This window comes from Molossus molossus, unplaced genomic scaffold (assembly GCF_014108415.1).
Source record: "Molossus molossus isolate mMolMol1 unplaced genomic scaffold, mMolMol1.p scaffold_m16_p_19, whole genome shotgun sequence".
Classification (NCBI taxonomy): domain Eukaryota; kingdom Metazoa; phylum Chordata; class Mammalia; order Chiroptera; family Molossidae; genus Molossus; species Molossus molossus.
The window spans coordinates 47,762,639-47,788,984 of NW_023425354.1; the positions used below are offsets into that span (position 1 = coordinate 47,762,639).

Here is a 26,346-nt window from a genome sequence, read left to right on the forward strand (position 1 = left end):
AAAGCAACCAGATATCCCATTCTTCTCCAGGTCTCCAGGTACCACCACCATCACCTTGCTCTACACACCCTGGCCCCTTCTCCCCAAAGCCAAGCACAATTTAGCTAGTTTCCTAAGGAACTTAGGAAGAGGGTTACTCCCAAAGAGGCTCTGATAGCTCAAAAATAAAGGAAGCTGAGCACAGCTCTCTCTCTCCTCTTGGGCCTGTCCCCATTGTGAATGGCAGAAAGAGGGGCATAAATTACCTGGGACTTTTTTCAATTTAATTTTTAGAGAGGAAGGGAGAGAGAAAAATATCAATGGGCCTCCTCTCACACCCCACCCCAACCAAGAAGCAAACCTGCCACAGCTTTGGTGCACAGAATGATGCTCCACACAACAGCCACACTGCCCAGGGCTGCTTGGAACTTCTTGACCCAGGGCTAGAGAAGTGTGGGAGAGGGAAGAGACATGAGAATTGCTACAGTTCATCTCAGGCCTGGGAAAGCTCCATCTGTCCAGAGGTCTAGTCTGAGCACATGTCTCAGGAAGAAACAGAAGACAGGCAGAGAGAGGTTGATGTTGAGGAAGGTCTCAGAGGCCTAAAGGGGAGGCAGTTAACTCCAGGAGAGAAGAGGAGGTCCTTCTTACTGTGAAAATTTTGGTGTTTTCCAAGTTAGTAACACTTCCTAGGTATTAGGAGAATATGCTTGGGACACTCACACCCCAGCTTGAGTTCCCCACCCCACCATTTCCCTCCCTTTTGTAAAATTCACCAGGGACACCAAAGAGTCATTGTTCCATGGCTCCTGCCTCTGGCATCTATCTTACCCTTCTCTCTTCCCACCTCCCCTTTCTTTAAAAATAAATGTTTTTTTTCTTCATCGATTTTAGAGAGGACGTGAGAGGGAAAGAGAGAAACATCGATGAGAGCAGAGAGATTGGCCGCCTTCTACATGCCTCAACCTGGTCATGTGCCCTGACTAGGAATCGAACCGGTGACCTCTTGGGCATGGGTCGATGCTCAATCCACTGAGCCACACCTGCTGGGCCCCATCTACCCTTTCTAACTCCACCTGGGAAGTCCTCTTTTCAGTCCCCCCTCCATCCCTCTGGCGGCAGTTGCCTTAGCTCCTCCCTCTTCAGTCCCGGCCCATCCCATCACCCCTTCTGAGGGATACTCTCTAGTTTGGACTGGCGGGATGAAGGAGTTTGGGGGAGACAATGGACGTTTGGTGATCACCCTAGGTCAACCAGAATGCAGAGCTGGGGCGAGGGGGGAGGGGCCGCTCGGAAACTACAGCTCCCAGCATGCCCCAGCGGCAGGAAGCTCCGCCCGCCTCCCAGTGCATTGTGGAGGATGAGTCAGGCGTTGGGAGACCTACACTTAGACCGACCAAACCAGAGTGCGAGGTCAGCGCCCAAGGCAGCGCGGCTGGAGTGGTTCAGAGATGCAGGCGGCGAGGAGAGCCCCGAGCGTGGGGCGGCAGCTGCTGAGGTTGGGAGTCGAAGGGTGTGTGTACGTCAGGAGGGATGGGGGCAGCGGGCATAGGGACTCGGCCAGGACTGACCCTCCACTCCCCACAGCTCGTGGCCCTGTGCTTTCCGCGGACAGCCCTGTCTCTGCCCTGCCCGACGACCCTATGCCAGTGTGACCGGTCAGGTAAGTGACGGCGGCCTTGTCGGGGGTGGGGGGGGCGTCCTCCAGGGCTCCCACCTTCCTGCCGCCGCCGACAGGGGTCTCCCTCTTGGTGCCAGTTGCCTGCCGACCGGCCTGGCATGAATGTAGGGAAAAGGTCAGGTCACGGTGCCCTATTTTTGAAACTAGTCGAAAGGTCACCAGATTTGACCTTCCTGGCACCTAGCTCTTCTCCTTGGCATTTCGGCAGCCCCTTCCCCTGCCATGCTAACTCTCCCTTTTCCTAGGCGGTTCTGGACAAGTCAGATTCGCTGTCCTCTGAGGTTTCAACGAAGGAAAAACCGGCGAAGGCGGTATGTAGCCCTGAGTCTGGGAGGAGCAAGCCAGGGACGGACCCACCCCAGCCAGCTCCCTGAAACCCCCTTCTCCTGTCGCAGGAATCTAAGTCCTTTGCTGTGGGGATGTTCAAGGGCCAGCTCACTACAGATCAGGTGTTCCCTTACCCATCAGGTAAGGGAAGGGGTAGTCAGAGCTGGGCAGGGGTAGAGCAGATTGCCCTGATCACCTGGCCTGACCTGCCTGTCTCTGCTGCCCTGCAGTGCTCAACGAGGAGCAGACACAGTTTCTCAAAGAGCTGGTGGGGCCTGTGTCCCGTTTCTTTGAGGTAAGGAATAACTGGTCCTGGGGAATATAGGGCTTAGCTCCTAATGGGGTGGGAGAGATGTTAAGGACCTTTAAAGGGGACTGCATGTGGAATCCTGTGCCTTCCCCAGGAGGTGAATGATCCTGCCAAGAATGACATGCTGGAGCGGGTGGAGGAGACCACTATACAGGGCCTCAAGGAGCTGGGGGCCTTTGGTCTGCAAGTGCCTAGTGAACTGGGTGGCGTGGGCCTCTGCAATACCCAGGTGAGTGATCCCCTCATTCACTTCCCAGTATCCAGGTCTGCAGTTTACTCAGCTTGGCAGGTTCAGTTTCTCCCTCACTTCTGGTGTTAGGGTCACTAAGAATCTGCCCTGGAAGCCCATAGAACATTGACTCTTAGGATATATACAGTTTCCAAGCACACCACAGCTACATACAGTGCCCTAGGGCCATGGACCTCAGCCAGGTTTCCAAATCCTAATGAATCTCTAAGTGGGGACCACCTGACAGGGATAAGAAGCCATCAAGACCTGGGATGGACACTAGCCAGCCAGTGTCCTCTGCCATGGCTCCACTTTCTCTCTCCCGGGAATGCCCAGGTCAGGCCCTGCCCTGCTGCCCACCTTTTTTACTAAGGGCAGGTATGCATGGCCAGTTACAGCTCTAGATGCCTGCTTCCTCTCTAGTACGCCCGCTTGGTGGAGATCGTAGGCATGCACGACCTTGGTGTGGGCATCACCCTGGGGGCCCATCAGAGCATTGGTTTCAAAGGCATCCTGCTCTTTGGCACAAAGGCCCAGAAAGAAAAATACCTCCCCAAACTGGCATCAGGTAAGGCAGGCCTAGTAGCCCCAGGGATTAGGGGTGCTTTGGGGTTGACATAAATTAGGTGCTATTTAGATCTCCACATAGTTGGGCATATTGGTTGAGGGAGATTTGGGGAAGACATGACAGGGTGTTCATAGGGAAACGGGAAGAAACTGAGTATTACCCAAGGTGTTAAATGGTGACTTAGGGGGGCAGGGTGGTGCACTGAGGAATCTTCAGTGCTCTCAAGACCCAGCAATGGGCTCAGTATAAAAGAGCTTTCTGCCCAACAGGGGAGACTATAGCAGCTTTCTGTCTAACTGAGCCCTCGAGTGGGTCAGATGCAGCCTCCATCCGAACCTCAGCTGTACCCAGTCCCTGTGGAAAATATTATACCCTCAACGGAAGCAAGATTTGGATCAGGCAATCTTTCTCCTATTTCTCCCCTCCTGTGCCCAATTCCAGGCTACACTGCTATCTTCCATGCCCTGACTGCCCTCGTTTTTCCACAGTAATGGGGGCTTGGCAGATGTCTTCACAGTCTTTGCCAAGACACCAGTTACAGATGCAGCCACAGGGGCCGTGAAGGAGAAGATCACAGCTTTTGTGGTGGAGAGGCAGTTTGGAGGTGTTACCCAGTGAGTGGATTTGGGAGGAAGAAAAAGGTTGAGCCAGGGAGGAGGGCAGTACTGAGCTCTGGGGCAGATGGCTGTTAGAGGTCACCCTGGGGATGTGTGCAAAAGTCAACGCAGCTGGACAGGGTGTTCCTTTGGGACTAAAACACAGTGAGCCCAGTATAGGGCAGCAGGACAGATCCAGGCCTCTATAGCACTCTGGGTATGCAGGGAATTGTTGTCTGCAGACTAGGAGTTGTAGTTCCTCCGTGGTTCATAGGGAATGAAGGGGCACTTTTCCTTGCAACTTGTTGAAAACACCTCTGCTTCTCTGCCCTGTCACAGTGGGCCCCCTGAGAAGAAAATGGGCATCAAGGCCTCCAACACAGCAGAGGTGTACTTTGATGGAGTACGGGTGCCAGCAGAGAATGTGCTGGGTGAGGTGGGGGGCGGCTTCAAGGTCGCCATGCACATTCTCAACAATGGAAGGTTTGGCATGGCTGCAGCTCTTGCAGGCACCATGAAGGGCATCATTGCTAAGGCGGTGAGTACCCTGACTGAGTCCCTAGATAGCCTAAATCTAAGTCACTTTGTCCTCCTTTCTGCGTGCAAGCACTCCCTCCACCAAAGACTCCTCCCCCACCAAGAGTTCCAGACCCGATAGCTTAGTCTCCAGCAAGCCTAAACTCTTCTTGGCTGTGGCCAAAGCCTAGTCTTCCAAGCTCAGCCCAGCCCCTCTCCTGGAAGGACTAGAGAACCACAGTGGGACACATGTGCCCTCTTCCAGGTGGATCATGCTGCTAATCGTACCCAGTTTGGGGAGAAAATTCACAACTTTGGGCTGATCCAGGAGAAGCTGGCCCGGATGGCTATGCTGCAGTATGTGACCGAGGTGAGGGTCCTCCCATGTGCTTCTCCTGTGGCCTTCATCCCAGTCGAGTCAGACTACAACCCCCAGCAGCACCTGGGGCAGTGGGTCTCCAGCTTTACACCAATGCCCTAGGGGATGCGGGGAGGCATAGCCAACTGCAGAACAGGGAGAGCCACACTGTTCTGCTGAGGTGCTTTCCAGAGGTTTCCAGAGGTACCTGAAGGTTATTCTACTCCCACCCACACCCACGCTTACCTCATCACCCTTTTCCAGTCAAATGCCTAGAAAGTCCCTGATGAACTGACTCCAGGGACCAAATATCTCAATATGCCTGACATGTGGAGTTAGAAGGTGAAGGCCAGGGCTACAGGGAGCTGGGGCAGATCTGGTCTTGGAGATTTGGGTGATCAGGTTGATTCTGATGCAGCCCTTTATCATTCTCATATCTCAACCACACAACCTCAGTCCATGGCTTACATGGTGAGTGCCAACATGGATCAGGGATCCACGGACTTCCAGATAGAGGCCGCCATCAGCAAAATCTTTGGCTCGGTGAGATTCCAGGCCTGCAGGGAGGGAGAGCCCAGTTCGGAAGCTTGGCTCCAAAACCAATCTAATACAGTTCTTTGTCCCTAGGAGGCAGCCTGGAAGGTGACAGACGAGTGCATCCAAATCATGGGGGGCATGGGCTTCATGAAGGTACAAGATAGTTCTCTGTTCCTGCTAGCTGCAGTTGGGCTGGGAGGAGTAGGCAAACACACCTCACTCAACAGGAGTGTATGATTTATCTTCCCGTGTTAGGAGCCTGGGGTAGAGCGCGTGCTCCGTGATCTTCGCATATTCCGGATCTTTGAGGGGACGAATGATATTCTCCGGCTGTTTGTGGCTCTGCAGGGCTGTATGGTAAGGAGGAGAATTGAGGGGAGGAGGTGGAAAAGACAGGGAATCCTGACTATTGGACCCTCTTCCCTACAGGACAAAGGAAAGGAGCTCTCTGGGCTTGGCAAAGCTCTGAAGAATCCTTTTGGGAATGCCGGCCTCCTGCTAGGAGAGGCAGGCAAACAGCTGAGGCGGTAAGCTTAAGGGCCAGAGCAGGGAGGGCAGTGTATGGCAACTAACCAATCACTTTCCCCTTTCTTCCAAGGCGGGCAGGGCTGGGCAGTGGCCTGAGTCTCAGTGGCACCACCCATCCGGAGTTGAGTCGGAGCGGTGAACTGGTAAGACATCAAAGCTTGGGTGGGTGGGGGGCAGCCTGTGTCAAGAGCTGATGGGGCTGTGTCCCTCTCTGAGCCCTGGGCGCCTTCTTCATCTCTTTAGGCAGTGCAGGCTCTGGAGCAGTTTGCCACTGTGGTGGAGGCCAAGCTGATAAAACACAAGAAGGACATTGTCAGTGAGTGAGCCCTACCTCATTCCCACCCCCTCCTTTCCCTCTCCCTCAAACTAACACCCCTCCCCTCAATCCCATCTACCTGACAGATGAACAGCTTGTGCTTCAACGTCTGGCAGACAGTGCCATTGACCTCTATGCCATGGTGGTGGTGCTTTCCAGGTGAAGAGGCAGTGTGAGAAGCCTGAGCTGCAGGGGGGTCCTGGGCCAGGGTCAGAGCCCTGATTTTTTTGTCTCCTCCTGCTTCCCACCAGGGCCTCAAAATCCCTGAGTGAGGGCCACCCCACAGCCCAGTATGAGAAAATGCTCTGTGACAGCTGGTGTATTGAGGTGAGATTCGGGGTTGCCAAGAGCAGGTGGGGGGCTCAAGGCACAGTTCTGAATCCCTCTTTCCCTGTCCCCAGGCTGCAGCCCGGATCCGGGAGAACATGGCTGCTCTGCAGTCTGACCGCCAGCAACAGGAGCTCTTCCGTAATTTCAGAAGCATCTCCAAGGCCTTGGTGGAGCAGGGTGGCGTGGTCACCAACAACCCCCTCGGCTTCTGAATACTCCCAGCCAAGGCCTGGCCAGTAATGTGCCTTCTCTTAAGCCAAAGCCTAGGCCCCTTCCTTTCCTGTGGGCCCTGGTTCTCCCTTGAAGTGGCCTCACCCCAGTACTGTGCCTGCTCAGAGGAAGCATTCACTACCTTACAAATAAAGTCTCTAGCAAGCCATGCTTTGCTACTGAGTCCTTTCCCTCGCTATCTGCCTCCCTCCCAAAGAAAGGAGCCAAAGGCGTAGGGAGTTTGCCCCTATTGCTTTATTTGGTATTTTATATAAGTGACCAAAATAAATAGAGTGACAAAAGCAGCTACATACCCCCAAATAACAAATACCCCAGCTTCCTTTGACTGCTGTCAAGGGTGACCAACCCCCCTTCTCCTCCAAGGGTAGTAGGACAGAGCTGACTGGCTGAATGAGGTCACATTTTGGGGTTAAAAAGGGGCCTGGGAGACAGGGATTCTTCATATAAAAGAGGAAATACCTACTAAAAAACAGTCTAAAAAATGTTAAATCTATTTTAACCCCCAAAAAAGCTTACAAAAAAACAAACTAAAAGTAACCAAAGGTCCCTTGTACACCCCTGAGGGAAGGGGGAGGAACCAGGCACTGCTGGTAAGAGTCACAGTGGTAACCTCACAGTAGGCAGCAGCCCACAGGACAGGCTGAGCCCAGGCACCCAGGCACCACTGGAGGAGTAATGAGCACGTGACTGACAGGACACCAATCACAGGACAGGAGCACAAGGCACTGACTGGACAGGCCAAGGGTAGAGATCCAACATACCACACTGTTGGCTCTACATGACATCCACAAAGAACTCACTGGGGTTGCCCATGGCCATGTGGAAGCTTTGGCGGCTGGCTGTCAGCTCTGGGGGCACTGAGCCTAGGTCTCTGACTGGAGGGGCTCCTGGAGGCTGCACTGCTGGAGGGACAGGTGGGGGAGGTGGGGGCATCATGACCACCATCATGGGGTTATAGGGGAGGGCCATACCAGGGGGTGGTCCATAGGGATGAAGTCCTGGGTGGGTTCGGAGATTGGGAGCACCCCCTGATGAGCTCCTGGAAGGGGGAGGGCCCCCATCACCAGTCCCCCCTGGTTCCCCACCCCGTCGAAGGCTGCCCCCACGGCTGGAGGGCTCGGACTCACTGCCGCTGCCAGACTTGGAGTCGGGGGCCCGCTCCTCAGGCCTCCCTGTGCGCCCTGGCCCCCCATCACTTCGTGTGGACCCACTGCTCCGGCTCCCTGTTGGAGGAGAAGGAAGGGGGGCAACTGAGCCCTAGCCTAGGGTCCTTCAGCCTCCCTAGCCCCTGCTCCTGCCTCTCCTCCCTGGTTTCCCCCTTGCCCGCCCCCCCACAACTGTATTGGTTCTGGCAGTTACTTACCTTCACTATGCTGGCTGCTGGCACTGCCTCCACCATAGGTATAGGATGAAAGCTCATGATAGGGTGGGGGCTGGGGGCTGTACGGATGTGGGGCTGGGTACTGGTAAGGGAAGGTGGGCAGCAGGGGCCAGGGGGTGGCCCCAGGCAGAGGTGCCAAGGTATCCTGGTCCGAAGCCCCACTGGAGCCATCATTATCATTCAGCGACAAATTGACTAGGTCTGGAAAGAGAAGAGACTAACAGTCACTGCTTCAAGGGACCAGGACACCAAGACATTGAATGAAGGGGAACTGGGAACCATTTCCCCAGAACCATCCACAATGGGGGTTATAACAAGGGCCTCGGACAGGAAATTCCCCACCTACCACTGCTATCAGGGCAGGAAATCAGCCAGGGCCACCACAAGTCCCATATGATTTTAAGAGATTCAGGAAAAGGTACCCCTGCCCCCAGCAGACATAGCCCTGTGCATGGTGCACAGCTTGTCCAGCAGAACACTGGGGGACGTTAGCCCCCACCATTGCAGCCAGTGCGGGGCCTAGTGCAGGGCTGGTTTCTGGGCAAGGTCTGGGGTTAGTGAGAGGCACTCACAACTTTCACAGCCGCCACTGAGGTCTCCAAAGACGTAATAGCACTGCTCAGAGAAGGTGATCTTATTTACTGTGTGCCGGATAAGGCCCGCCTTGAGCAGTCCACTGGCATACTTTCGGGCCTCCCGCCGCTCAGGAAAGCCCTCCACGTGATGGTAGAGCCAGTCAACCACATCCGAACCTGGGTTCACCCAGAGCAGACAAAAGCCTCAGGTTCTTTCCGACTTCTGTTTCACCCTGGGCTTTGGCCACCTCCTCCTCCTCCTCCTCCCCTTTCCATGCCACCTGCCCAGGGTCTAGCCATACCCAGAAAGGCATTAGGGATGGTGATCTTGAGCCACATGCGGTCCCGAACTTCCAGTCCAGACTCTGGAGATGCCATGGCCTTGGTCACAGACGCCATGTCTGTATGGATGGAGAGACCCCGACCCTCACAGCCTGACAGAGGAGAAGTAGGGAATCAGAGGCAGAGCCCACTCCCAAGAAGCGATGGGGTCACAATGCTGCAGTTTTCTGGGAAGGGGGGATGAGGTGGGCCTAGGGGCTCACCATCAGGCAAAGAGGACCCCGATGTAATGGTGCTCATGGACGAGGAGCCGGGATAGGCTGGGAAGGTGCCAGTCAGTGCAGCTGAGTGTGAGACCCAGGCAGCGGGGTCAATTGGCTGGATGGGCTCATCTAGGACAGAGAAAGCCACCAAGATGACCACTTTCTAGTCCCAGAGAGCCATTCCTGTCCCTCCCTGACTCAGATTTGACCTTCCCCCACCCATTCCCAATAGCCTTGGGACCCAGCCCCAGCTCTCCCATCCTCTCAGCTACAGGCCCTCTTGAGCATCACTCACTTCGGGGGAGAGTGAAATAGGCCTGGGGTGAGGGATCCCAGCACTTGGCCACAGTCAGCACGATGGGGCTGTGGGGAAGAGAAGGCCAGTCAAGCAGGATGTGGAAGAGAGGCCTCAGGAGGGTGGAGGCCTAAAATGAGAATGGGTTGAGGGACAGAAATGGGGAGAGAAGGAGAGAGCACAGACATGGCTGGACCTGAGAAGGTGAGGGTGGAAGGCTCCATCCACAATGTGGGTGACTCACCAACATGGATAACTCTTAAAAACATACTGAGTCAGACAAGTGAGTACACACTGTACAGTTCCATTCAGAGGAAGCCCCCAAACAGGTAAAACTAAACCATGTTGTTCAAGGATACATGCATGGGTGGTAAAACTACCAAATGAAAGGAAGATTTTGCCACAATGATGACCAAAGAATCGGGAGAGTGATGACCCCCCTAGGGGCACTGTGGAGGGTGGGAGCGGAAGGGGCACTGGGGGGAACTTTTGGGGTATCAGCTATCTTCTATTTCATGATCTAGGCAGTGGTGACACGGGTACTCATCCACTCTAGAATTACTCATTACATTACACATCTTTTATTTTATGTACTTTTTAGATAAGTGTTATTTCACTACATGTTAAAATTATGAAACTAAAAAGTGAAAAGGCAAAGACAAGAGGACTGAGGACCCAAGACCAGCTCAGAGGCTCACCCTGGCTTATGCACAATGTCTCTCAGCACCCGCACCGCATCATCATTGCTCATGTTCTCAAAGTTCATGTCATTAACCTGAAAGTGAGAGGAAGGTGGTCAGAGGCAGGCAAGATGGAAGAGGCTGAGAGCCCCTGCCTGAGTGCCCTGCCCCAGCACACCTGCAAAAGCATGTCCCCTGGCTCGATGCGCCCGTCAGCTGCCACGGCCCCACCCTTCATGATGGAGCCGATGTAGATGCCCCCGTCTCCCCGCTCATTGCTCTGGCCCACAATGGAGATGCCCAGGAAGTTGTACTTCTCTGTGGAAGGAGTCCATGTGATGAGGGAAGCCCAAGCCACATAATCCCAAGCCCTGGAGACCAGGTCCCCAGATCCCCCCAGTCCCAGCTCCCTCCATACCCATGTTGAGTGTGACGGTGATGATGTTGAGAGACATGGTGGAATCGGTAACACTGCTGAATGATGATGTCTGTGGTGGGAAAAAAGAAGAAGCTAGACTGCCTTCAACAACCCAGGGACAAGCCTGGGATTGTCTGTGCCCTTGGACCCACTAAACCAAGGCCCAGGCCCCTAACTTCCCCAAGATCCAGTTGTCTCATGAGACCCCCTCACCCTCTCCAGGCGAGGCGGTCGCTGTTTCCTCCGCCGCCGGTGGCGCTTGAGGAGGCGAGAGGCACTGCTCTGCTCTGTGGAGCTGCTGAACCTGTCAGGGGGTTGGGAAGGGAGTACTTACAGGCTGAGGTGGTCATGGGGTCAAAAAAAAAAAAACTGAGAGGATTGGCTGGAGGAGGAAGGAGAAGGGGCTGGTGCCCTGGGGAGAGATCTGTGGAGCCATACCTACTCATGGTGTCGTCCTCATCGGAGTCCCCCAAGCTGGTGCTCTCCAGCTCGCTGGTCATGAGGGTTGAGGAACTCTCGTACCCAGCCAGGTGTCGCTCCAGCCTTGAGGGGCCACTAGGCCTGTGGCCCCCAGCTGAGTATGAATAGCCATTTCAGGAACCAAGCCTCATGCTCCTTACCCTCATCAAGGCTTGATTCTGACCCAACCCCTTCCTGACTCCACTCTACCCAGCCTCAGGGCCCGACCCCCCTCACCGCCATGCTCACTGCTGTCTCTCCTGCGAGGCCGTTCCCGCCGCAGAGACACTACTGACTCTGTTTCGGTCTCAGGCTCCAGATTTTCCCGGCTGCTGGACACATTAGGGCTAGATGGGCAGAGATGGTGCCAACCCGAGTCACTGGGACAGAGCTCCAAATCGTTGGCTTCCCCTCCCAAGAGGCTTGGATTCCCTCCTCCTCTCCCTCCCCTGGACTCAAGAATCCCAAAGACTCACTGGAAGGATGGAGGTCTGGAGTCCCCAATGCCACTGGTCCTCTCTGGTGGCAAAGGGGGTAATGGTGGGGTTGGAGGCGCCAGTTCTGTCCGAGGCTCTTGGGCTGGGGGTGCTATCTCGGGTTGAGGGTTATCTGATGACACAAGCTACAAGGGTACAAGTGATTAAAAAAAAAAAAGGCTCTACTGGGGAACTGAGGCATATGAAATGGGAGTAAGGAAAAGGACTAAAAGGGGACAGGGTCTGAGAGAGCCTGGAGAAAAGCACAAAAAAGCAGTAGCAAGCATTAAAGCCTCCAGAAAGAGAAGACTGAGGGGTTCCAGCTGGCTCTCCAAACAGGTAGGGAAGCAAAGAACCAGGGCCTCCAACAAGTAATCAGGGGTTGGGTTACAAGGCCAGACTAAGGCTTGGAGGGGCTTGGTGATACAGGAGGGACTGGGCCTTCACAACCAGGACTCCTTACCCAGGAGACTACCCTTCCGTTAAAGCAAGGAAGGCGGGCATTGTCATCTGAAATTTCTTCCTTCACCACCCTGCCGAGAGACGGGATGAAAGTCAGCAAGACTAGACTAGTTCCCTCCACTCCCATCCCCATTTAAAGTTTCTCCCAATGTTTTTTTTTTTTTTTATCCTCACCCGAGGACTTGTTTTGCATTTATCTTCAGATAGAGTGGGAGAAAGAGAGAGAGAAACATCGATGTGTGAGAAATTGAGTGGCTGCTACCCGTACAACCCGACGGGGGGTGGGGGGTGGGGGCCAGGGACAAACTGTAACGGAGGTATGTGCCCTTAGCGGGAACTGAACCTGGAACTCTCTGGTCCGCAGGCCAACACTCTAACCGCTGAGCAAAACCACCAGAGCCCTTTTTTTTTTAAAATCACAAATAGGACTTTTTTATTCATCATCATTAAAAGTCTGCATTTAAATAGATTCTTAGCCTGGGGGCTCCTACCCATCAGTCCATTCAACTTTAGCACCTGTCTCATCCCCAATAACTTTTCCAGAGCTACCTTCACCATGAAGTTTTCCTAATTCAAACTTTAGCTTCTTGAATATTTTGACTTTCTAACAAAGACATTATAAAACAGATAGACTGGCAAGTCTTTTTTTTTTTAATCCTCACCAGAGGACATTTTTCCATTTTTTGTTCAGACAAAGTGGGAGGGAAAGAGAGAAACATCGACATGAAAGGACACATCGAGTGGCCGCCTACCACACAACCCAACCAGGGCCAGGGACAAACTGCAACCAAGGTACATGCCCTTAGCGGGAACTGAACCCAGGTCTCTCTGGACCGCAGGCCGCCGCTCTAACCGCTGAGACAAACTGGCCAGGGCCTTTTTTTAAATTTTAATCCTCACCCAAGGCTATTTTTCTATTTATCTTCAGATAGAGTGGGAGAGAGGGAGAGAAAGAGAAACATCAATGTGAGAGAGACACATCAACTGGCCGCCTCCCACACAACCCGATCAGGGCCGGGAAGGAACTGCAACCAAGGTACATGCCCTTGGCCGGAATTGAACCCGAGACTCTTCAGTCCACAGGCAGATGCTCTAATCACTGAGCCAAACTGGCCAGGGCGGCAAGTCTTTTCCAATGCTATCTGGAATCAATTTATTGACTACTTTTTTCAAGTCATCTGTCTGCACCTCTCAGGTCATGATTTCCATCATATTCTTCCAGATTTGGCGGACCTGTTGATGCTGAGCATAAGAGGTGTTCCAAATCTAATTGTTGTGGGTTTTTTTTTTTGGAAAATCAACACAGACTACACAAAGCAAATAACCATCAGTAGTCTTGACATTAACATGAGCTTCAATCATGATGTGCCATTTTTTCCCCCATGGAGCACATTTTGTCTCCATGCTAAGATCTATGCCATAAAAATTAGGCAGTTTTTGCCCTGAATATCCTCAGTAATTAGCTTGAATTTCCTTTTTCTTTTAAATCCTCACTGGAGGATATTTTTCCAGTCATCCTCAGATAGAGTAGGAGGGAGAGAGAGAAAGAAACATCGATGTAAGAGAGACATCAATTGTTTGCCTCCCGCACAACCCTGACCAGGGCTGGGGACCAAACTGCACCGAGGTACATGCCCTTGACCAGAATCGAACCTGTGACTCTGGCCCACTGGCCAACGCTCTAACTGCTGAGCTAAACCAGACAGGGCTAGCTTGAGTTTTCAAAATGCAGCTTCATTCTACAGATCAGCTACACTTGCTTCAAAAAAAACAACCCTTGAGACCATTAGATGTGATTTTGGTGCCTTGGTTGAACATAGCTGGTGCTTTCACATCATACCAATCTTTCTTAGAAAATAGTGTGGTTTAGTGGGTAAAGCGTCAGCCTGTGCCTTGAACCAGAGGGTTGTGGGTTTGATTTCTGGTCAAGGGCATGTATCTAGGTTGTAGGTTCGATCCCCCCACACACACACACCACACACCCTACACCCTACGGGGCACATTCGGGAAGCAACCAAATAATGTGTCTCTTGCACATCAATGTTTCTCTCTCCCCCCCTTTCCCTCCCTTCCTTCCACTCTCTCTAGAAATCAAGGGGGAAAATATCCTCGGGTGAGGATTAACAAGCAAAAAAAAGAAGATGGATCCGCCCCTTTCTTCTTGGCTCTCTTTTTGCAGCCTTTTGTAAGGTGCTTGTTCTTGCACAACGCCATGGTATTGCTGAGAGATCCAGAAAGGCTCTTCCAGTCTTCATCCAGCACAAGGATGTAGATTTTCTGCCACCCTGTCCAAGTTCTCTTCTCTCACACTAAAACACTTGGCTCTTACACCTAAAATACCTCCAAACTCAATTTCCTTTCCTCATTTTTCCTTCCCTCCCCAACTCATCCTCAGGGTCTCAATGCTGCTCCAAAGATCTTCTTGAGTCTGATTCAAACCTCTTGGTCCAATTTAAAAGGCCATACCCTAAGGTTACCCCAACTGCCCCAAATCTACCTAACCTTAGAAGTCTTTTTTTTTTTTTTATCCTCACCCGAGGACATTTTTCCATTTTTTGTTCAGGTAGAGTGGGAGGGAGAGAGAGGAACAGAGAGAGAGAGAGAAACATCGATGTGAAAGGAACACATCGAGTGGCTGCCACCCTCACAACCGACCAGGGCCAGGGACAAACTGCAACTGAGGTATGCGCCCTCAGCAGGAACCGAACCCGGGTCTCTCAGGACCGCAGGCCGACGCTCTAACCGCTGAGCCAAACCGGCCAGGGCTAACCTTAGAAATCTTGCTGGCACCCTCCCCTAACCTCCACCCTATTCCTCACACACTTTCCCCAAAAAAGTCTTTGGTCCTCATCTAAGAATCTACTTTTATGCTTTCTTTAGTTTACTCTAACTCACTTCCTGAGAACTATTCAAGTGTACTGTCTTTGCCTAAGTAAAAATACCCATTAGACCAAAGAATGGTACTTCCTCACTAGGCTGAGAGCTCCCAAGGGGAGGGGAGGCTCAGCTTCCCATTCCCCTGTGCCTTACCTGGCACAAAACTCTGAACTATACCATCTGCTCCACCTGACAGACTCCAATGACCAACCCTGGGGGTCACCTCTCCCATGGGTTCCTAGCAATGGACTGGACTTGCCCCTTCTTGTCAACCACCATATGAAATCAGTAATATTCAACACCATGTCCTGGCCACACAGCAAAGTACCTGACACTTTGTAAACATCAATGAATTCTTGTCCAATAGTTATATGAACTATGAGGCTCTCTGTCCTGAACAGAATCTCTCCCCCCCCACACACACACACATACACACACACACCCTCACCCCCAAATGAGAACATCCTGTCTGATTAACCCTTTAGCCTAGTATGGTTCTAGAAGCCTGAATACATGCCAACTTCATCTCATTTCCTTTCAATGTGACAAACACAGCCCAGTCACTACCAATCTGTCTCAGCATAATGCAGTATTCTTCACAACAAAATACCAATCTGTCTCAGCATAGCCCAGCCTAGCAAATTATTGTATTCTGTATTACCATAACCTAGTTTATGGACTAGTCAGACTCAATACTGCCAATTACCACTGACCAAGAATTTACTGTGTGCCATGCACCTGTACCAAGCATTTTTACTCTATCTTCTTTTCACAGATGAGATGAAGACACAAAGGTTTTTTAAATTGCCCAGTTACACTGCTGACAAATAGAAGAACCTTGATTTAAATCCAAGGTAACTCCCAAGACAGTACCACTTTCCCAAATGGCCAACCATCTTTCTAGATAGAGCCCAGCTGATTCGGCTCTCCTAGGACCCAGGCTATCCCAGCCTAATTTAGCATGTCTTCAAGAGCTAAGGTTGAGCCCTGGCTGGGTAGTTCAGTTGGCTGGAGCGTCACCCCATGGACCAAAAGTTGCAGGTTCAATCCCTGGTTGGGGTGCATCTGGAAGGCAACTGATCAATGTTTCTCTTTCACATTGACATCTATTTCTCCACCCTCCTCTCTCTCTAAAATCAATAAAAATATATCCTTGAGTGAGGATTTTATTTTATTATTATATCTTTTTATAGAATCATCGATGAGAGAGAACATCAACTGGCCACCTCCTGCATGCCCCCCACTGGGGACTTGGCCCACAATGTGGGCATGTGTGCTGACTGGGAATCAAACTGGCAACCTCTTGGTGCATGGGTCCATGCTCAACCACTGAGCCACAGAGGCAGGGCTCATTTTTTTATTCCTCACCTGAGGATATTTTCTCAGATTTCTTCAGATACAGTGGGGGGTTAAAAGAGAGAGGGGAAACATCGATGTGAGATGGGCACATTGATTGGTTCCCTCCCCCACAACCCCGACCAGGGCCAGGAACTAACTGCAACCAAGGAACATGCTCTTGGCCAAAATCAAACCCAAGACTCTTTGGTCCATGGGCCAACGCTCAACCACTTAGCCAAACTGGCCAGGGCCTTGAGTAAGGATTTTTTAAAAAGAGTTTTTTGTTGTTGTTAATCCTCACCGTTGGATATTTTTTTATTGAATTTTTAGATAAAGTGAAAGGCAGGGAGGGAGGGAGGGAGGGAAGGAGAGGGAGGGAGGGAGGGAGGGAGGGAGAGAGAGAGAGAGAGAAACATCCATGTGAGAGAAACACATCTATTGGTTGCCTCCCACACAACCCCAACAGGGGCCAGGAATTGAACCTGAAATCCAGAACTCTTGACCAAGAATCAAACCTGCAACCCTTCCATCAGACACTCTAACCACTGAGCCAAACCAGTCAGGACAAAAAAAAAAAAAAGAGAGAGAGAGAGAGCTGGGGTTGAAGACCCATAGGGTTCAGTACCAAAAATTATAAACACACAAGGGCTTACTCTGTATTATTTCATTTTTTTTCTTTATTGATTTTAGAGAAAGAAGAAGGGAGAGGGAGAGAGAGAAACATCAATGAGAGAATATCAACTGGCCACCTCCTGCATGCCCCCCACTAGGGATTTGGCCCACAACCTAGGCATTTACCCTGACCTGGAATCGAACCAGTGACCTCCTGGTGCATGGGTCAATGCTCAACCACTGAGCTACACTGGCTGGGCTTACTCTTATTTAAAGTCCAGTTTAGCCCAGAATGTCCTAAATTACCCCAGGATAGCCCAATCTATTCTAGCACAGCCTAGAATGTCCCCACATGCAGCTGTCTGCACCAATACAGACTAGAATATCCTCATACAGCTGTCTGTATTAGCATAGACACTAAGAGCACTGTATTGAATGTCTCAATAAAAACTAGGCCCCAATATAAATGAAGATCAACCAATACAACCCAATCAAGACCAGAATGGCCTAACTTTCTCCTGAATAGCCCAATGGGGCAGCCTAGAACACCCTCAATACAGCACTCTCTGCATCAGTGCATATTAGAATGTCCCAAAACAATCCTGGTTGTCCTAGTATAGGTCAGAATGTCTCAAGTTGCCCCAATATAGCCCAATCTACATCAGATTTCACAATATCCCATGTGATACAGGGCTGCTCAGAATGAACTATCATATCGATGGATCTACCTCAGTACAATCCAGATCTCAAAATAGACGAATGTGCCCCCACTGTATTCCAGTATAACCTAATCTTCTCTAATCTGGTTTATGGTTTAGTATATCCCAGCCCTTCTCCTACAACTCTGTGCTCCTCAATCTGTTCAAGCATAACCTTGTCCGTCCTGGGTATCCAATCTACCCCAACATAGTACAATCTGCTCCAGATTGCCCAGAAAATCCCAGTATGGCCCAGACTGACCTGTTCCCCTCAATACTGCCCAATCAATTCCAGCAGAGCCCCCATCTGTCCCAGTCTAGGCCTTGAGCTCACCCAAAATCCTGATCCATAGACTTGAAAAAGTACTTAGCGCCCGCCGGCCGCTGCAGGACGCTCTTGAAGTCGCCGAGGGTGATGCGCTCGGCGGGGACGGGGATCTTCACCAGGTACGGAGTCTCTTCTTCATCCAGGTGGTAAATCACCTTCGTCTCCCCGACACCACCGCCCCCCGCGCCGCCGCCCGCCATGGTCTCGCCCGCGCGCTCTCGGGCTCCACCGCCCACCCAACGGGGCTAGACGCCCCCACCGCGCCTGCGCACACCCGCAAACCAACGCGCGAGCTCGGACTGGACCGCCCCGGTGCAAGAAAGATGCGAGAAGGTGGAGGTCCAAGGGGTATCGGTGCGGGAGGGGGCGGGCCGTGGGACACGACCCAAAACCGCGGACTCGGCCGCCACCGCTGCGAACACCCTCCAGCGCCCCGCCCACCTCTCACCATGTCACGTGATCTAGGCCAGGCCCACCCACTGTCGCGACGCCCACACCACGTGACCAAACCCACCATGTGACCACGTTCAGCAACGGTCTCCCCTCGGTAGCCCCGCCCCCAAAATATATCTCCACCCATACCCTCCGAATACCCGGGCCAAGTTGGCGTCTGCCCTCAGGGGGCAGGCAACACACTCCCACCCCTCTTAACCCCTCAGGCGGGGAGCTGCAAGCACTTCTGATCCGCTGGAGGATGCAGGAGGGTGGGGAGTGAAGATGGGGTTGTGGGGGTCCTACACTGAAGATGAGATGGGGCAAGCCCAATTGACGCCATAGTTGATGGGCAAGACAGAGCCCAGTCATTTTTCAGCTGGGACTTCAAAGAGGTGGGTTTCAGCACCACCTCCAGCCAGCCATCTTCGCCAGCTTTTCTAAAACCTCCCTCCCAAACAGGATAGTCAGTGAGGGCTATAAACACAAAAGAGCCCACTCTGCTTTATTTACAACACGCAGGCTGCCTGCACAAACAGCTGGCCAATATTATTAAAAACAAGAGGTGAGAGAATGGTCACCTTTTTTCTTTCCTCCCTCAGCCAGGCTCTGGTTGGTACTCCACCTCTGAGCTGCCATGCCCAAAGGGGGAAGTCCAGAATTAAAAATAAAACCAGTGTAGAATAAATGGGGAGAGAGAGAGAAGAAAAGATGAGGGAGGGAAGTGCTATATTTACACTAGGGTTTTATAGACAACTGTCCCATTCCATCTCAATTCCAACCCTGGCCCAGAAAGTGAGAGGTGGCAGGTCCAAGGGACAGAGATTAAGTGTCTAAGGACCCAGACAGCCTCCCACCCCCAACTGTAGTGGGTCCCAGTTCAAGTCCACAAGGTCGGAAAGAAGAGTAGAGTAGGAACTCATTTCCAAACCAGTCTCCCTTGGAAATTCCTGCCTTGAAGTGGGACAATATCCAAGCTTCAGGGTATAGGCTGAGGACCCTGAGGCTCAATTCCCAAGTCATGTTGTCATTTGGAAGTTCCAGCCTAGAGACAGTGATGTCAGGGCTCTCCAGATTTGGGAGGACCCCCTAATCGCCGGGCCTCTGGCCGCAGTTCCTTGCACTTCTGGCAGTAAAAGAAGTCAGGGACATTTGTCTTCTTAATCTTAGCACAGGAGAGGTGGATCCATGTTCCACAGAGGCTGCATTCAATCATGGGCCGCCCAGCAAAGGGCTTTCGGCAGTAACACGTGATCAGGTCCCATGAGTCATCACCTGGGGGAAAAAAGGTTAGTTTGGTGGTGTGCCTGAGCTGTTGCATCCACAATAGCCCCATACCCATTATCCCAGCTGCCCCTGGACAGCCCCAACCTTCTCACCTGATTCTACCATGATGTCCTCATCCATGACCCGCATCTCCCCTTCACTGGAGCTGGCATCTCCATCTTGGCTTGTTTCAGTGCTGCCAACCTCCTTGCTTTCACTGTCAGTAGGGGGGACTCCCTCAGGGTGCACTGTGGCAGGGGGCCTAGGAGCCTCAGGGGGTGTTGGCAGCACAGGGGCTGGGGTGTCACCCCCTACCATTGCTGTCATCTCTTCTTCCTCCTCTTCTTCCTCTTCTTCCTCCTCTTCTTCAGAGTCTGTATCACTGGGAGGTGCCCGGGGAGGCCCAGGAGGTGGGAGTCTATCCACCCGCTCTGACTTTTTCAACTTCCGCTTCTTGCTCTTCTTGATTCGAGACCTCTTTTCCCCATCCCCAGGGGCTGGTCGAGGCCTCCGAAGCACCCCAAAGCCAGCCCCTGCTCCTGGCCCCAGCTTTCGGTTCTTTCGGTCCTTCTTTCGAGGAGGCTGGGAGAGGTCCCCCTGAGAAAGGGGTACTGGGGTGAGAGCAGCAGAGGGCCGGGAGGCATGTGTGAGGGATGAGGGAGACAGTGGAGATGCCATTTTGGGACCATCTAAATCAAAGAGAGAGTCCTTGAGCTTCATCTTCTCAAGCAGGGTGGCACTGTCAGGGGCCTGCAGTCGAGAGAAAGTGGACCTTGGGGGTCCTGGTTGGGTGGGACCTGCCTGAGCGGCCCGTCTCTTGGATGACTTTGCCTTCTTAACAAAGGTCTGGATGGTTCGGAGATCTGAGGGGGCCGAGTCCCAGCCATCACTGTCTGCCGCACTCTCACCTCGTAATGGAGAGCTGGAGCCGGAGGCAGGCCAGTCACTTTCCTTAAAAGGAGGACAAGACCAGGGTCAGAGGGGGCCCAATATCATCTCTCTCAGTTCGTCTACAAACCCAGCTTAAAAACTAGGAACTAATCTACCCCTAAATACCCTGCCAAAATCACCAAATCTCACTGTACTCAAAAATTTATCCCTACCTCAATTCCCACTGGCATCTCCTCTTGAGCACCTCCATGTTACTTCTGCCCTTAAATTCTAGCCATCTCCCCAATCCCCACTGCCTTTGCAACATTGTAAGCCCCCCAACAAGAGCCATATTTCTTTAGCTTTGTTTCTGAACAACCTCATTGGTTACCATTTTCAGCTTCCAAAAATTTATCCAAGTGCTTTCCTTTAACAGCACCCTAAGACCATTCACTTCTGCTCAAGCCTCCTATCTCTACTAATCCTACCTCCACCCCAGACATTAGTTTTCCTACTAAAGTTTCTAACTGCCTTAATTTTACATATAATTTCTGGTAGGCTTCTCCTATAAATAAGTACTGTTCCAGTTGCTCAACTGTTGGCCACTACCCTCAAGTCGGTTAATCTCCTGTTCCTACCTCTTTGCTAGGGGGGATGTAACCAGCATAGGCCAAGACAAAACTGCAGAATTTGTTGAAATCCTCAATTGTTCTCCGACGTTTCTCAGGTGGCTGAAAGGAAGGAGACTTATATCACATGGAATTTAAGAAGGACATTTCCAAAGGCATAGTCCCAGGAATAAGGAATCTGGAAAAGGTAGGAGGGAGCGGGAAAGAGAAAAGAGAGGAGATAGTTGAACAATAATACTAGGCTGCAAAAGTCAGGGAAACCTTACCTGAGTCTCTGGCTTAAGGGTCGGAGGTGGATCTGTGAAAGCAATAAAAGCTGAGTCAAGGCACTAGGAAAGAGTCTGGGTAAAACCCCACCTCTAAATCTTGGAGATCCTAAGCGAACCCCCGGCTCTCCCAGGTCCCCCCCGAGCCCCGCCAGCAAGCCCCTGCTGTGCAGGCCCGCCCCTGCTCCCCCTTCCGCCCCGCGAGGGGCGGAGCCTGGGCGCGGCGCCCGCTCCGGCCTCGATATAGCGCTCCCCTTCCCCCAACCGAAGGCCTAGCGCCCCGCCCCCCTCACGGTTTCTCTAGACTTGTCTACTCCGATCTCTCAGCGCCCCACCCCGCCATACCGCGCTCCCGGGACCGTGCCGGGCTGCCGCCTGCCTCTATCCTTCGCAGGCGTCCAGTGTCCCGAGTTCCTGTCCGGCCGCGCTTTACCGCTTCGGTCCCTCCGAAACTGAACACTCCGCCCGCCGGCCCCCAGGGTCCAGGATGACCACGCTGAACCGCTCCCCGCCCTCCGGCCCCTTCTACTCGAGCACGAGGCCCGGCGCGCCCCTCACCCCCACCTTAAACACACACAGACTCAGACATCCAACGCCACTTTGCGTCCGGGACAGACCAGAGAGCTCTCGCCCGGACGCGGCCCCACCTGCCCCCACATACCGCGCTCCCCACAATTTCGCTGTCCCTCCGCCCCCATCCGGGGATTTGGCCCCTCCCCGCCTCGAGCTTCTCGGGCTCCCCGCCGGGCCCCCAGGCCCAATTCGGAGCTCTCTCCAGCCGCCCCCCCCATACTCACCATCAAGTCTCTAGGCTACGGACCCCTAAACTCTAGCCCCCCACTCAGCTACTCTCTCCCTCCACAGCCACCCCAGCTGCAGCCGCCGCTGCCCCCCTCACCCTCCGCAACTCCGAGGTTTTAACCCTCGCGGACCAACTCCCCCACTCCACCTCACAACTCGCCGGTCTTAATCCCCCCCACCCCGCCCCACCGCCCCTCAACTACCCAGCTCTCCTCGCTTCCCGGCGGGCTCTCTCTCCTCACAACTATCCCCCGGTACAGGTCCCTCTACTGCAGACAATACCCAGACTCCCTCTTTTCCTCACAACTATCTTCCCACCCCTCCAACAAATACCGGGCTATCTCCAGCGGTAACTACCGGGAGCTCCGGCACCACCGCCACAAACTCCCCACATCGGTGAACTACTGAGCTCCTCACTCAGTCCTCTTCTACCTCCTCTCTCAACAACTCTCCGGCCCCCAGATTCCCCCAGCCACCCAGCTCCAGGGCCCCAACCTGCCTGAGGCCCTCTCGGCCCCTAACCCCCGAAGCCGATTTCCAGCTTCCCCCCAACCCCACCCCGCAATACACAGCATCTGATCTCCAACTACCCCCCGCTCAGTCTCCCACTCCTCTTTCTCCAAGGTCTCTCAACTCGTCGTTCTCCCACCTCCAGGGGCAGGCCACCGAACCCCTCCCCACGCTCCCTCGCTGGGCTCCGGGGCTCGACCTCCAAGTTTGCCAATTGATTCCTTGCCTGCCGCCCTCCGGATTAGTGCTCAATGCCGGTCGAGAGCTTACCTTCGGGACTGGGCTCCGCCATGGCTTCCAGCATCGCCCCCTCCCCTCCTCCCGGTCCGGAGCCCCCTCCCGAGCCGGGATTCCCGGTGCCGCCTCCGGTGCTCGGTGTTCCTGTTGCCTCGCTCTACAGAGCTGTCTGCTTCGGCCTGGCTATGACTCGAGTCCGCTAGCCGCTGCCGCCACCTCCCTCTACCACTGCCTCCCGCACTCCCGGACCGAGCCCCCTCCCCCCGCGCCGCCGGCCGCCTGCTCCCTCCTCCTCCTCCTCTCCACTCCCTCCTCCCCTCCCTTCGCGGGCGCTGACGCGCAATGCATCAAGGGGCTTGTAGTCCACCTGGGGGCAGCGAGAAGGGGAGTGCATAAGCCTTGGGAACTTCATTTCCCAGCAAGCTACGGACTCGCGCAGGCGCACCAAAACGTTCCCCTCCTCCGGGGAGTGGCGGGGAGATTGGGAGCAGAGGGTAGAGCGGAAGAGCGCCCGCAGGTTCCTGGGAAACGTAGGCTGGGCGGGACTAAGAAGGAAGGGGAAAGAAGGGATTAGACCTCTCGGCCACCATACTGCCTCATTTTGCACCTTCTTTCTGCCCCAGGGGACCGCCCCACTTCCGGCCGGAGAAGTCGTTGCTGGGAGATGAAGTTCTTCTGGATAATGGATCCCTCCTCCTAGTCTTCTCCCTCCCTTGGATTCCACTCCACTACATCCCACATGACCGCACAAAGTCTGGCCTAGTTACATGCAACTGAGGATTGAGCCTCCACATAGGAAAATCTGTTCCCTAATCCAAAAGGTTATAACAAACTTGGATGTATTTATCTAAAGCAGGTACTTTCAAACTTTCTCCACAAGAACCCACAATAAAGAAGTTACTGTTTATATCAGGACCCCATACACATATATGCAACTGAAGTTTCAAGAAACAATACTCAAGAGTATCCCATCCATCACAACAAAGGCACCGTTTTTATGTACAAGGAAAAACCCAACATAACACAAAAAAACGAAATAATTACTACCCCTCCAACCTCATCTTTTCCCACCAACCACTAAAAAACAGAAGGGGGAAGGTAGCAACATAAAGCAAAATCCAGTTCAGCTTGATGGTTTCCTCTTTATTGATGTGCCTCCTACCTTCCCCCCACAATTTCAGTCCCTTCCACCTACCCCCAAAAAAGGTAGTGAAAGGAAAAGACTGTTGGGGTTCTGAGCCCCTTGGGCAGTTAGAAAGGGAACAGAAACCAAAACAATCACTGGATGTGACAGAGATCAACAATCAAGAAGTCTAAAGCAGAGTGGGAAAGATGGCAGAGAAGGGGGAAAAATGGAGAAAGGAGAGGTACTAGAGACCATCTCCCCCATTAACTCTCCTGTTAAGAGGATCTGGAGAAGAGCCCCCAATATTAGGAAATGCAGGTCCTGAAGGGAGGTCAAGGAAGGGGGGGCCACCTCTCTCTTTGTAGAATGGGACCCCCCACCACAGGCGCAGCAGCTTCACAGGCCATAGACGCTTTCATCACTGTAGGCAATGTATAGAAAGAAGTCTTCCTCATGGTGTTCCTGGGGTGAAAGCAGAAAATAATGGTGCTCAGGCATCTGGCCTTTAGTTACTTGAACCATCCACCACCCAAACAGATTCTTCAAAAACCATTTTTTGAAGACCCCCCAAACCACTGCCTTGATTCTCTCCCTCACTGTTCCAAGACTTAACAGCCTAACAGGATTATCCCTAAAAGCAGCCCCTGGGGTGGGGAGTGCAACTCACACTGTTCTCTGCTGCCTTGGAATGAAGAGGGGATAGGGGAAGATTCTTATCAAAACAGCTGCTCCAGTTCACTGTTCTCTCCCTTCTTGTCTACTCCCACTGCCCTGTCCAAATCCCCAACCCAGGACTACCCGGCTAATCCAAGAACTGCTGACCTAAAACTTTCTTCCCTTCCCCTCAAGGTCTTCCAACTCCTTTCCAAAGCCACCACTACTTTCCAATCACCATACCTGATACAGCTGACCCATGGTGGCACTGGTGGGTGGAATGACATTGTTGACGAAGAAAAACAAGGCATCCTCAGCACGGAGATGAATTCGCTTCCGGATCAAGAAATAGAACTGACCAACTGCCAAAAATATGAGATGTGATAAAGTTACAGATATCACAAATGCCCTCAAAAGAACAACTACTATATGGAGCCTCCTCCCACAGGTAGCAAACCTGGGTATCCCGTAAGGTTCCCACCTGTGAGATCAGAAGGCACCAGGTATTTCTTTTTGTCCAGGTCTCCTATCCGAGCTTTGGGAGCCTTTTCTACTATCACCTGATAAAGGGAAGATGAAAATTAGAAGACATTAAATATTACAGCCCCACAGGTCCATCTGTTAGGAACTAAAGCTTAACGATATTTCTAGCACCCAAACCTACCCCAGACTCATTTCTCTTTGTTTCTGAACACGTGGTGCAGCCTGAGTAGAGACCCGGGACCCCACTGACTCAACTCGCCTAAACATCCACGTTCCTGAATAGACAGCGTCATAATAAACAACTATATTAATCAGACGGGGCTGACTTATTTGGGCTCACTACAGCTTCAATCTCAAAAGCCTGGCTAGCTGCGGGGAATGACCATGTGACATTCAGATTGTCAAACTCCCTACTGCCTCCGACACAAATCCCAAGGTCTATTTTCCCCCATCTACACCCCTTCACCCCCAGCCAGCACCACTACCCCTCCTTTCACCTCCAGTCCCAGAGACAGCAGTTTCAGGCTCCTTCCCAACCCCACCACAGCCGGCAGCTTGATGGCCGCGCTGCCCATTCCGGACCCAAACCCGAGCTGTGGCGTCAGTGCCAGCGCCCCGCTCCCTCGGCCCTGGCTACCGTCCTCACCGGGACCCGGTCCGGGTATTTCTTTCGGATCTTCTCGCCCTCAGAGCGGCGCTTCTCGAACGGATGCTCCTCTTTATACACGAACTTCATCCTCCCGGGATCCGGGATCCGGGTTGGACCGGACTGGGATGAGGGAACCCAGGGAGGGGGGGCCGGGACGGGGGCCGGCAGCGACGGTGGCGACGCGCAGGCGGATTCAGCGGAGCGATCCCAGGCCTTGCGCTACTTCCCTATTCGCCAACCCCGCCCCCGCCCATCAAGGGCCGCCCTGCTTGCTATATTACGCCACCAGCGCAGCAGCCCTAACGCGGATCGCTTAGTACCACCTATTGACCGTGCCCCCCCCCCCCCCCTCAGCGTAATCTCTTTGGAATCAATTTGTGGCCTACGCAAGCGACGTAGCAAAGGTGGTTGGTTTTTACTACCGTCAAAAATAACTGAAAACCCATTCCCCGACCTTCTCCTTCGAAGCTGGGACGTAAAAGAAGCTAGGATACAGTAACCATAATTTGAGACTCGGTTTCCCCCTAAATTCTTTCTGGACATAACGTAAAGGAAAAGCAGAAATAATTACAAGGACAGCTATTCACGAAATGTGTTGGTACACTCAAGGCGGTCGTTGACACCAAAACAAAGTAGCACCCGAGTGGAGATTGTCTGAAATAGACAGCAGAAACTAAACATGTTTGGAGAGAAGCACAGAAAGCTTGGGTTTGAGGAGAGTGGACCAATAGCGACTGGAAGTAGGCCCGAAAGGTGGGGACTACGTCGGCGCG

The 26,346-nt window shown here is 52.8% G+C and overlaps 4 protein-coding genes across 8 annotated transcripts; 1 reads left to right on the plus strand and 3 right to left on the minus strand.

Annotated features, from left to right (window-relative positions):
* The first annotated feature begins 1,341 nt into the window (after nucleotides 1–1,341).
* On the plus strand, nucleotides 1,342–6,654 carry ACADVL (acyl-CoA dehydrogenase very long chain). 3 transcript variants are annotated; one of them, XM_036267826.1, is made up of 20 exons: nucleotides 1,342–1,477; nucleotides 1,567–1,642; nucleotides 1,906–1,971; nucleotides 2,056–2,128; nucleotides 2,218–2,282; nucleotides 2,392–2,526; nucleotides 2,950–3,094; nucleotides 3,364–3,493; nucleotides 3,583–3,708; nucleotides 4,030–4,228; nucleotides 4,472–4,576; nucleotides 5,021–5,107; nucleotides 5,192–5,254; nucleotides 5,357–5,458; nucleotides 5,531–5,628; nucleotides 5,700–5,772; nucleotides 5,873–5,945; nucleotides 6,032–6,104; nucleotides 6,197–6,272; nucleotides 6,347–6,654. In XM_036267826.1, the coding sequence occupies exons 1-20, from the start codon at nucleotides 1,431–1,433 to the stop codon at nucleotides 6,485–6,487; spliced, it is 1,953 nt and encodes a 650-aa protein (XP_036123719.1). In that variant the 5' UTR covers nucleotides 1,342–1,430; the 3' UTR covers nucleotides 6,488–6,654. The 3 variants fall into 3 exon arrangements, with proteins under 3 accessions (XP_036123719.1, XP_036123717.1, XP_036123718.1); XM_036267824.1 differs by having other exon boundaries at nucleotides 1,344–1,498; XM_036267825.1 differs by having other exon boundaries at nucleotides 1,344–1,492.
* Nucleotides 6,655–6,786: 132 nt separating this feature from the next.
* DVL2 (dishevelled segment polarity protein 2) lies at nucleotides 6,787–18,110 on the minus strand. Of its 2 annotated transcripts, none has more exons than XM_036268596.1 (15): nucleotides 17,657–18,110; nucleotides 11,799–11,868; nucleotides 11,336–11,481; nucleotides 11,097–11,206; nucleotides 10,839–10,974; nucleotides 10,614–10,704; nucleotides 10,401–10,470; nucleotides 10,161–10,300; nucleotides 10,001–10,077; nucleotides 9,303–9,370; nucleotides 9,008–9,136; nucleotides 8,765–8,896; nucleotides 8,460–8,639; nucleotides 7,870–8,088; nucleotides 6,787–7,729 (listed from the first exon to the last, which is right to left on the minus strand). In XM_036268596.1, the coding sequence occupies exons 1-15, from the start codon at nucleotides 17,848–17,850 to the stop codon at nucleotides 7,281–7,283; spliced, it is 2,211 nt and encodes a 736-aa protein (XP_036124489.1). In that variant the 5' UTR covers nucleotides 17,851–18,110; the 3' UTR covers nucleotides 6,787–7,280. The 2 variants fall into 2 exon arrangements, with proteins under 2 accessions (XP_036124489.1, XP_036124491.1); XM_036268598.1 differs by having other exon boundaries at nucleotides 11,109–11,206; nucleotides 17,657–17,850.
* A 684-nt stretch (nucleotides 18,111–18,794) lies between these two features.
* Nucleotides 18,795–22,903, minus strand: PHF23 (PHD finger protein 23). The gene is made up of 5 exons (XM_036269829.1): nucleotides 22,695–22,903; nucleotides 21,114–21,145; nucleotides 20,857–20,949; nucleotides 19,462–20,299; nucleotides 18,795–19,357 (listed from the first exon to the last, which is right to left on the minus strand). Exons 1-5 carry the CDS (start codon nucleotides 22,726–22,728, stop codon nucleotides 19,143–19,145), a joined length of 1,212 nt encoding a protein of 403 aa, XP_036125722.1. The 5' UTR covers nucleotides 22,729–22,903; the 3' UTR covers nucleotides 18,795–19,142.
* Nucleotides 22,904–23,783: 880 nt separating this feature from the next.
* On the minus strand, nucleotides 23,784–25,776 carry LOC118633999 (GABA type A receptor-associated protein). Of its 2 annotated transcripts, none has more exons than XM_036268301.1 (4): nucleotides 25,571–25,776; nucleotides 24,923–25,001; nucleotides 24,685–24,803; nucleotides 23,784–24,249 (listed from the first exon to the last, which is right to left on the minus strand). In XM_036268301.1, the coding sequence occupies exons 1-4, from the start codon at nucleotides 25,658–25,660 to the stop codon at nucleotides 24,184–24,186; spliced, it is 354 nt and encodes a 117-aa protein (XP_036124194.1). In that variant the 5' UTR covers nucleotides 25,661–25,776; the 3' UTR covers nucleotides 23,784–24,183. The 2 variants fall into 2 exon arrangements, with proteins under 2 accessions (XP_036124194.1, XP_036124195.1); XM_036268302.1 differs by lacking the exon at nucleotides 25,571–25,776 and adding an exon at nucleotides 25,422–25,517.
* Nucleotides 25,777–26,346: the final 570 nt, after the last annotated feature.

What these genes read in the sequence shown, in the direction of transcription:
- ACADVL (XM_036267824.1), top strand. Translation starts at nt 1,431, where the DNA reads ATGCAGGCGGCGAGGAGAGCCCCGAGCGTGGGGCGGCAGCTGCTGAGG. An exon ending in TGGGCCTCTGCAATACCCAG is followed by an intron (nt 2,527 to 2,949) that starts GTGAGTGATCCC and finishes CTTCCTCTCTAG; the next exon opens with TACGCCCGCTTGGTGGAGAT. An exon ending in TGGCTCTGCAGGGCTGTATG is followed by an intron (nt 5,459 to 5,530) that starts GTAAGGAGGAGA and finishes TCTTCCCTACAG; the next exon opens with GACAAAGGAAAGGAGCTCTC.
- DVL2 (XM_036268596.1), bottom strand. Translation starts at nt 17,850, where the DNA reads ATGGCGGGCGGCGGCGCGGGGGGCGGTGGTGTCGGGGAGACGAAGGTG. An exon ending in ACGGAAGGGTAGTCTCCTGG is followed by an intron (nt 11,482 to 11,798) that starts GTAAGGAGTCCT and finishes GTACCCTTGTAG; the next exon opens with CTTGTGTCATCAGATAACCC. An exon ending in CAGCAGCCAGCATAGTGAAG is followed by an intron (nt 7,730 to 7,869) that starts GTAAGTAACTGC and finishes CTCCTCCAACAG; the next exon opens with GGAGCCGGAGCAGTGGGTCC.
- PHF23 (XM_036269829.1), bottom strand. Translation starts at nt 22,728, where the DNA reads ATGCTGGAAGCCATGGCGGAGCCCAGTCCCGAAG. An exon ending in ACATCCCCCCTAGCAAAGAG is followed by an intron (nt 20,300 to 20,856) that starts GTAGGAACAGGA and finishes CCTCCTTTTAAG; the next exon opens with GAAAGTGACTGGCCTGCCTC. An exon ending in GGACATCATGGTAGAATCAG is followed by an intron (nt 19,358 to 19,461) that starts GTGAGAAGGTTG and finishes TTTTTCCCCCAG; the next exon opens with GTGATGACTCATGGGACCTG.
- LOC118633999 (XM_036268301.1), bottom strand. Translation starts at nt 25,660, where the DNA reads ATGAAGTTCGTGTATAAAGAGGAGCATCCGTTCGAGAAGCGCCGCTCT. An exon ending in GGTGCCTTCTGATCTCACAG is followed by an intron (nt 24,804 to 24,922) that starts GTGGGAACCTTA and finishes TATTTTTGGCAG; the next exon opens with TTGGTCAGTTCTATTTCTTG. An exon ending in CCATGGGTCAGCTGTATCAG is followed by an intron (nt 24,250 to 24,684) that starts GTATGGTGATTG and finishes CTTTCACCCCAG; the next exon opens with GAACACCATGAGGAAGACTT.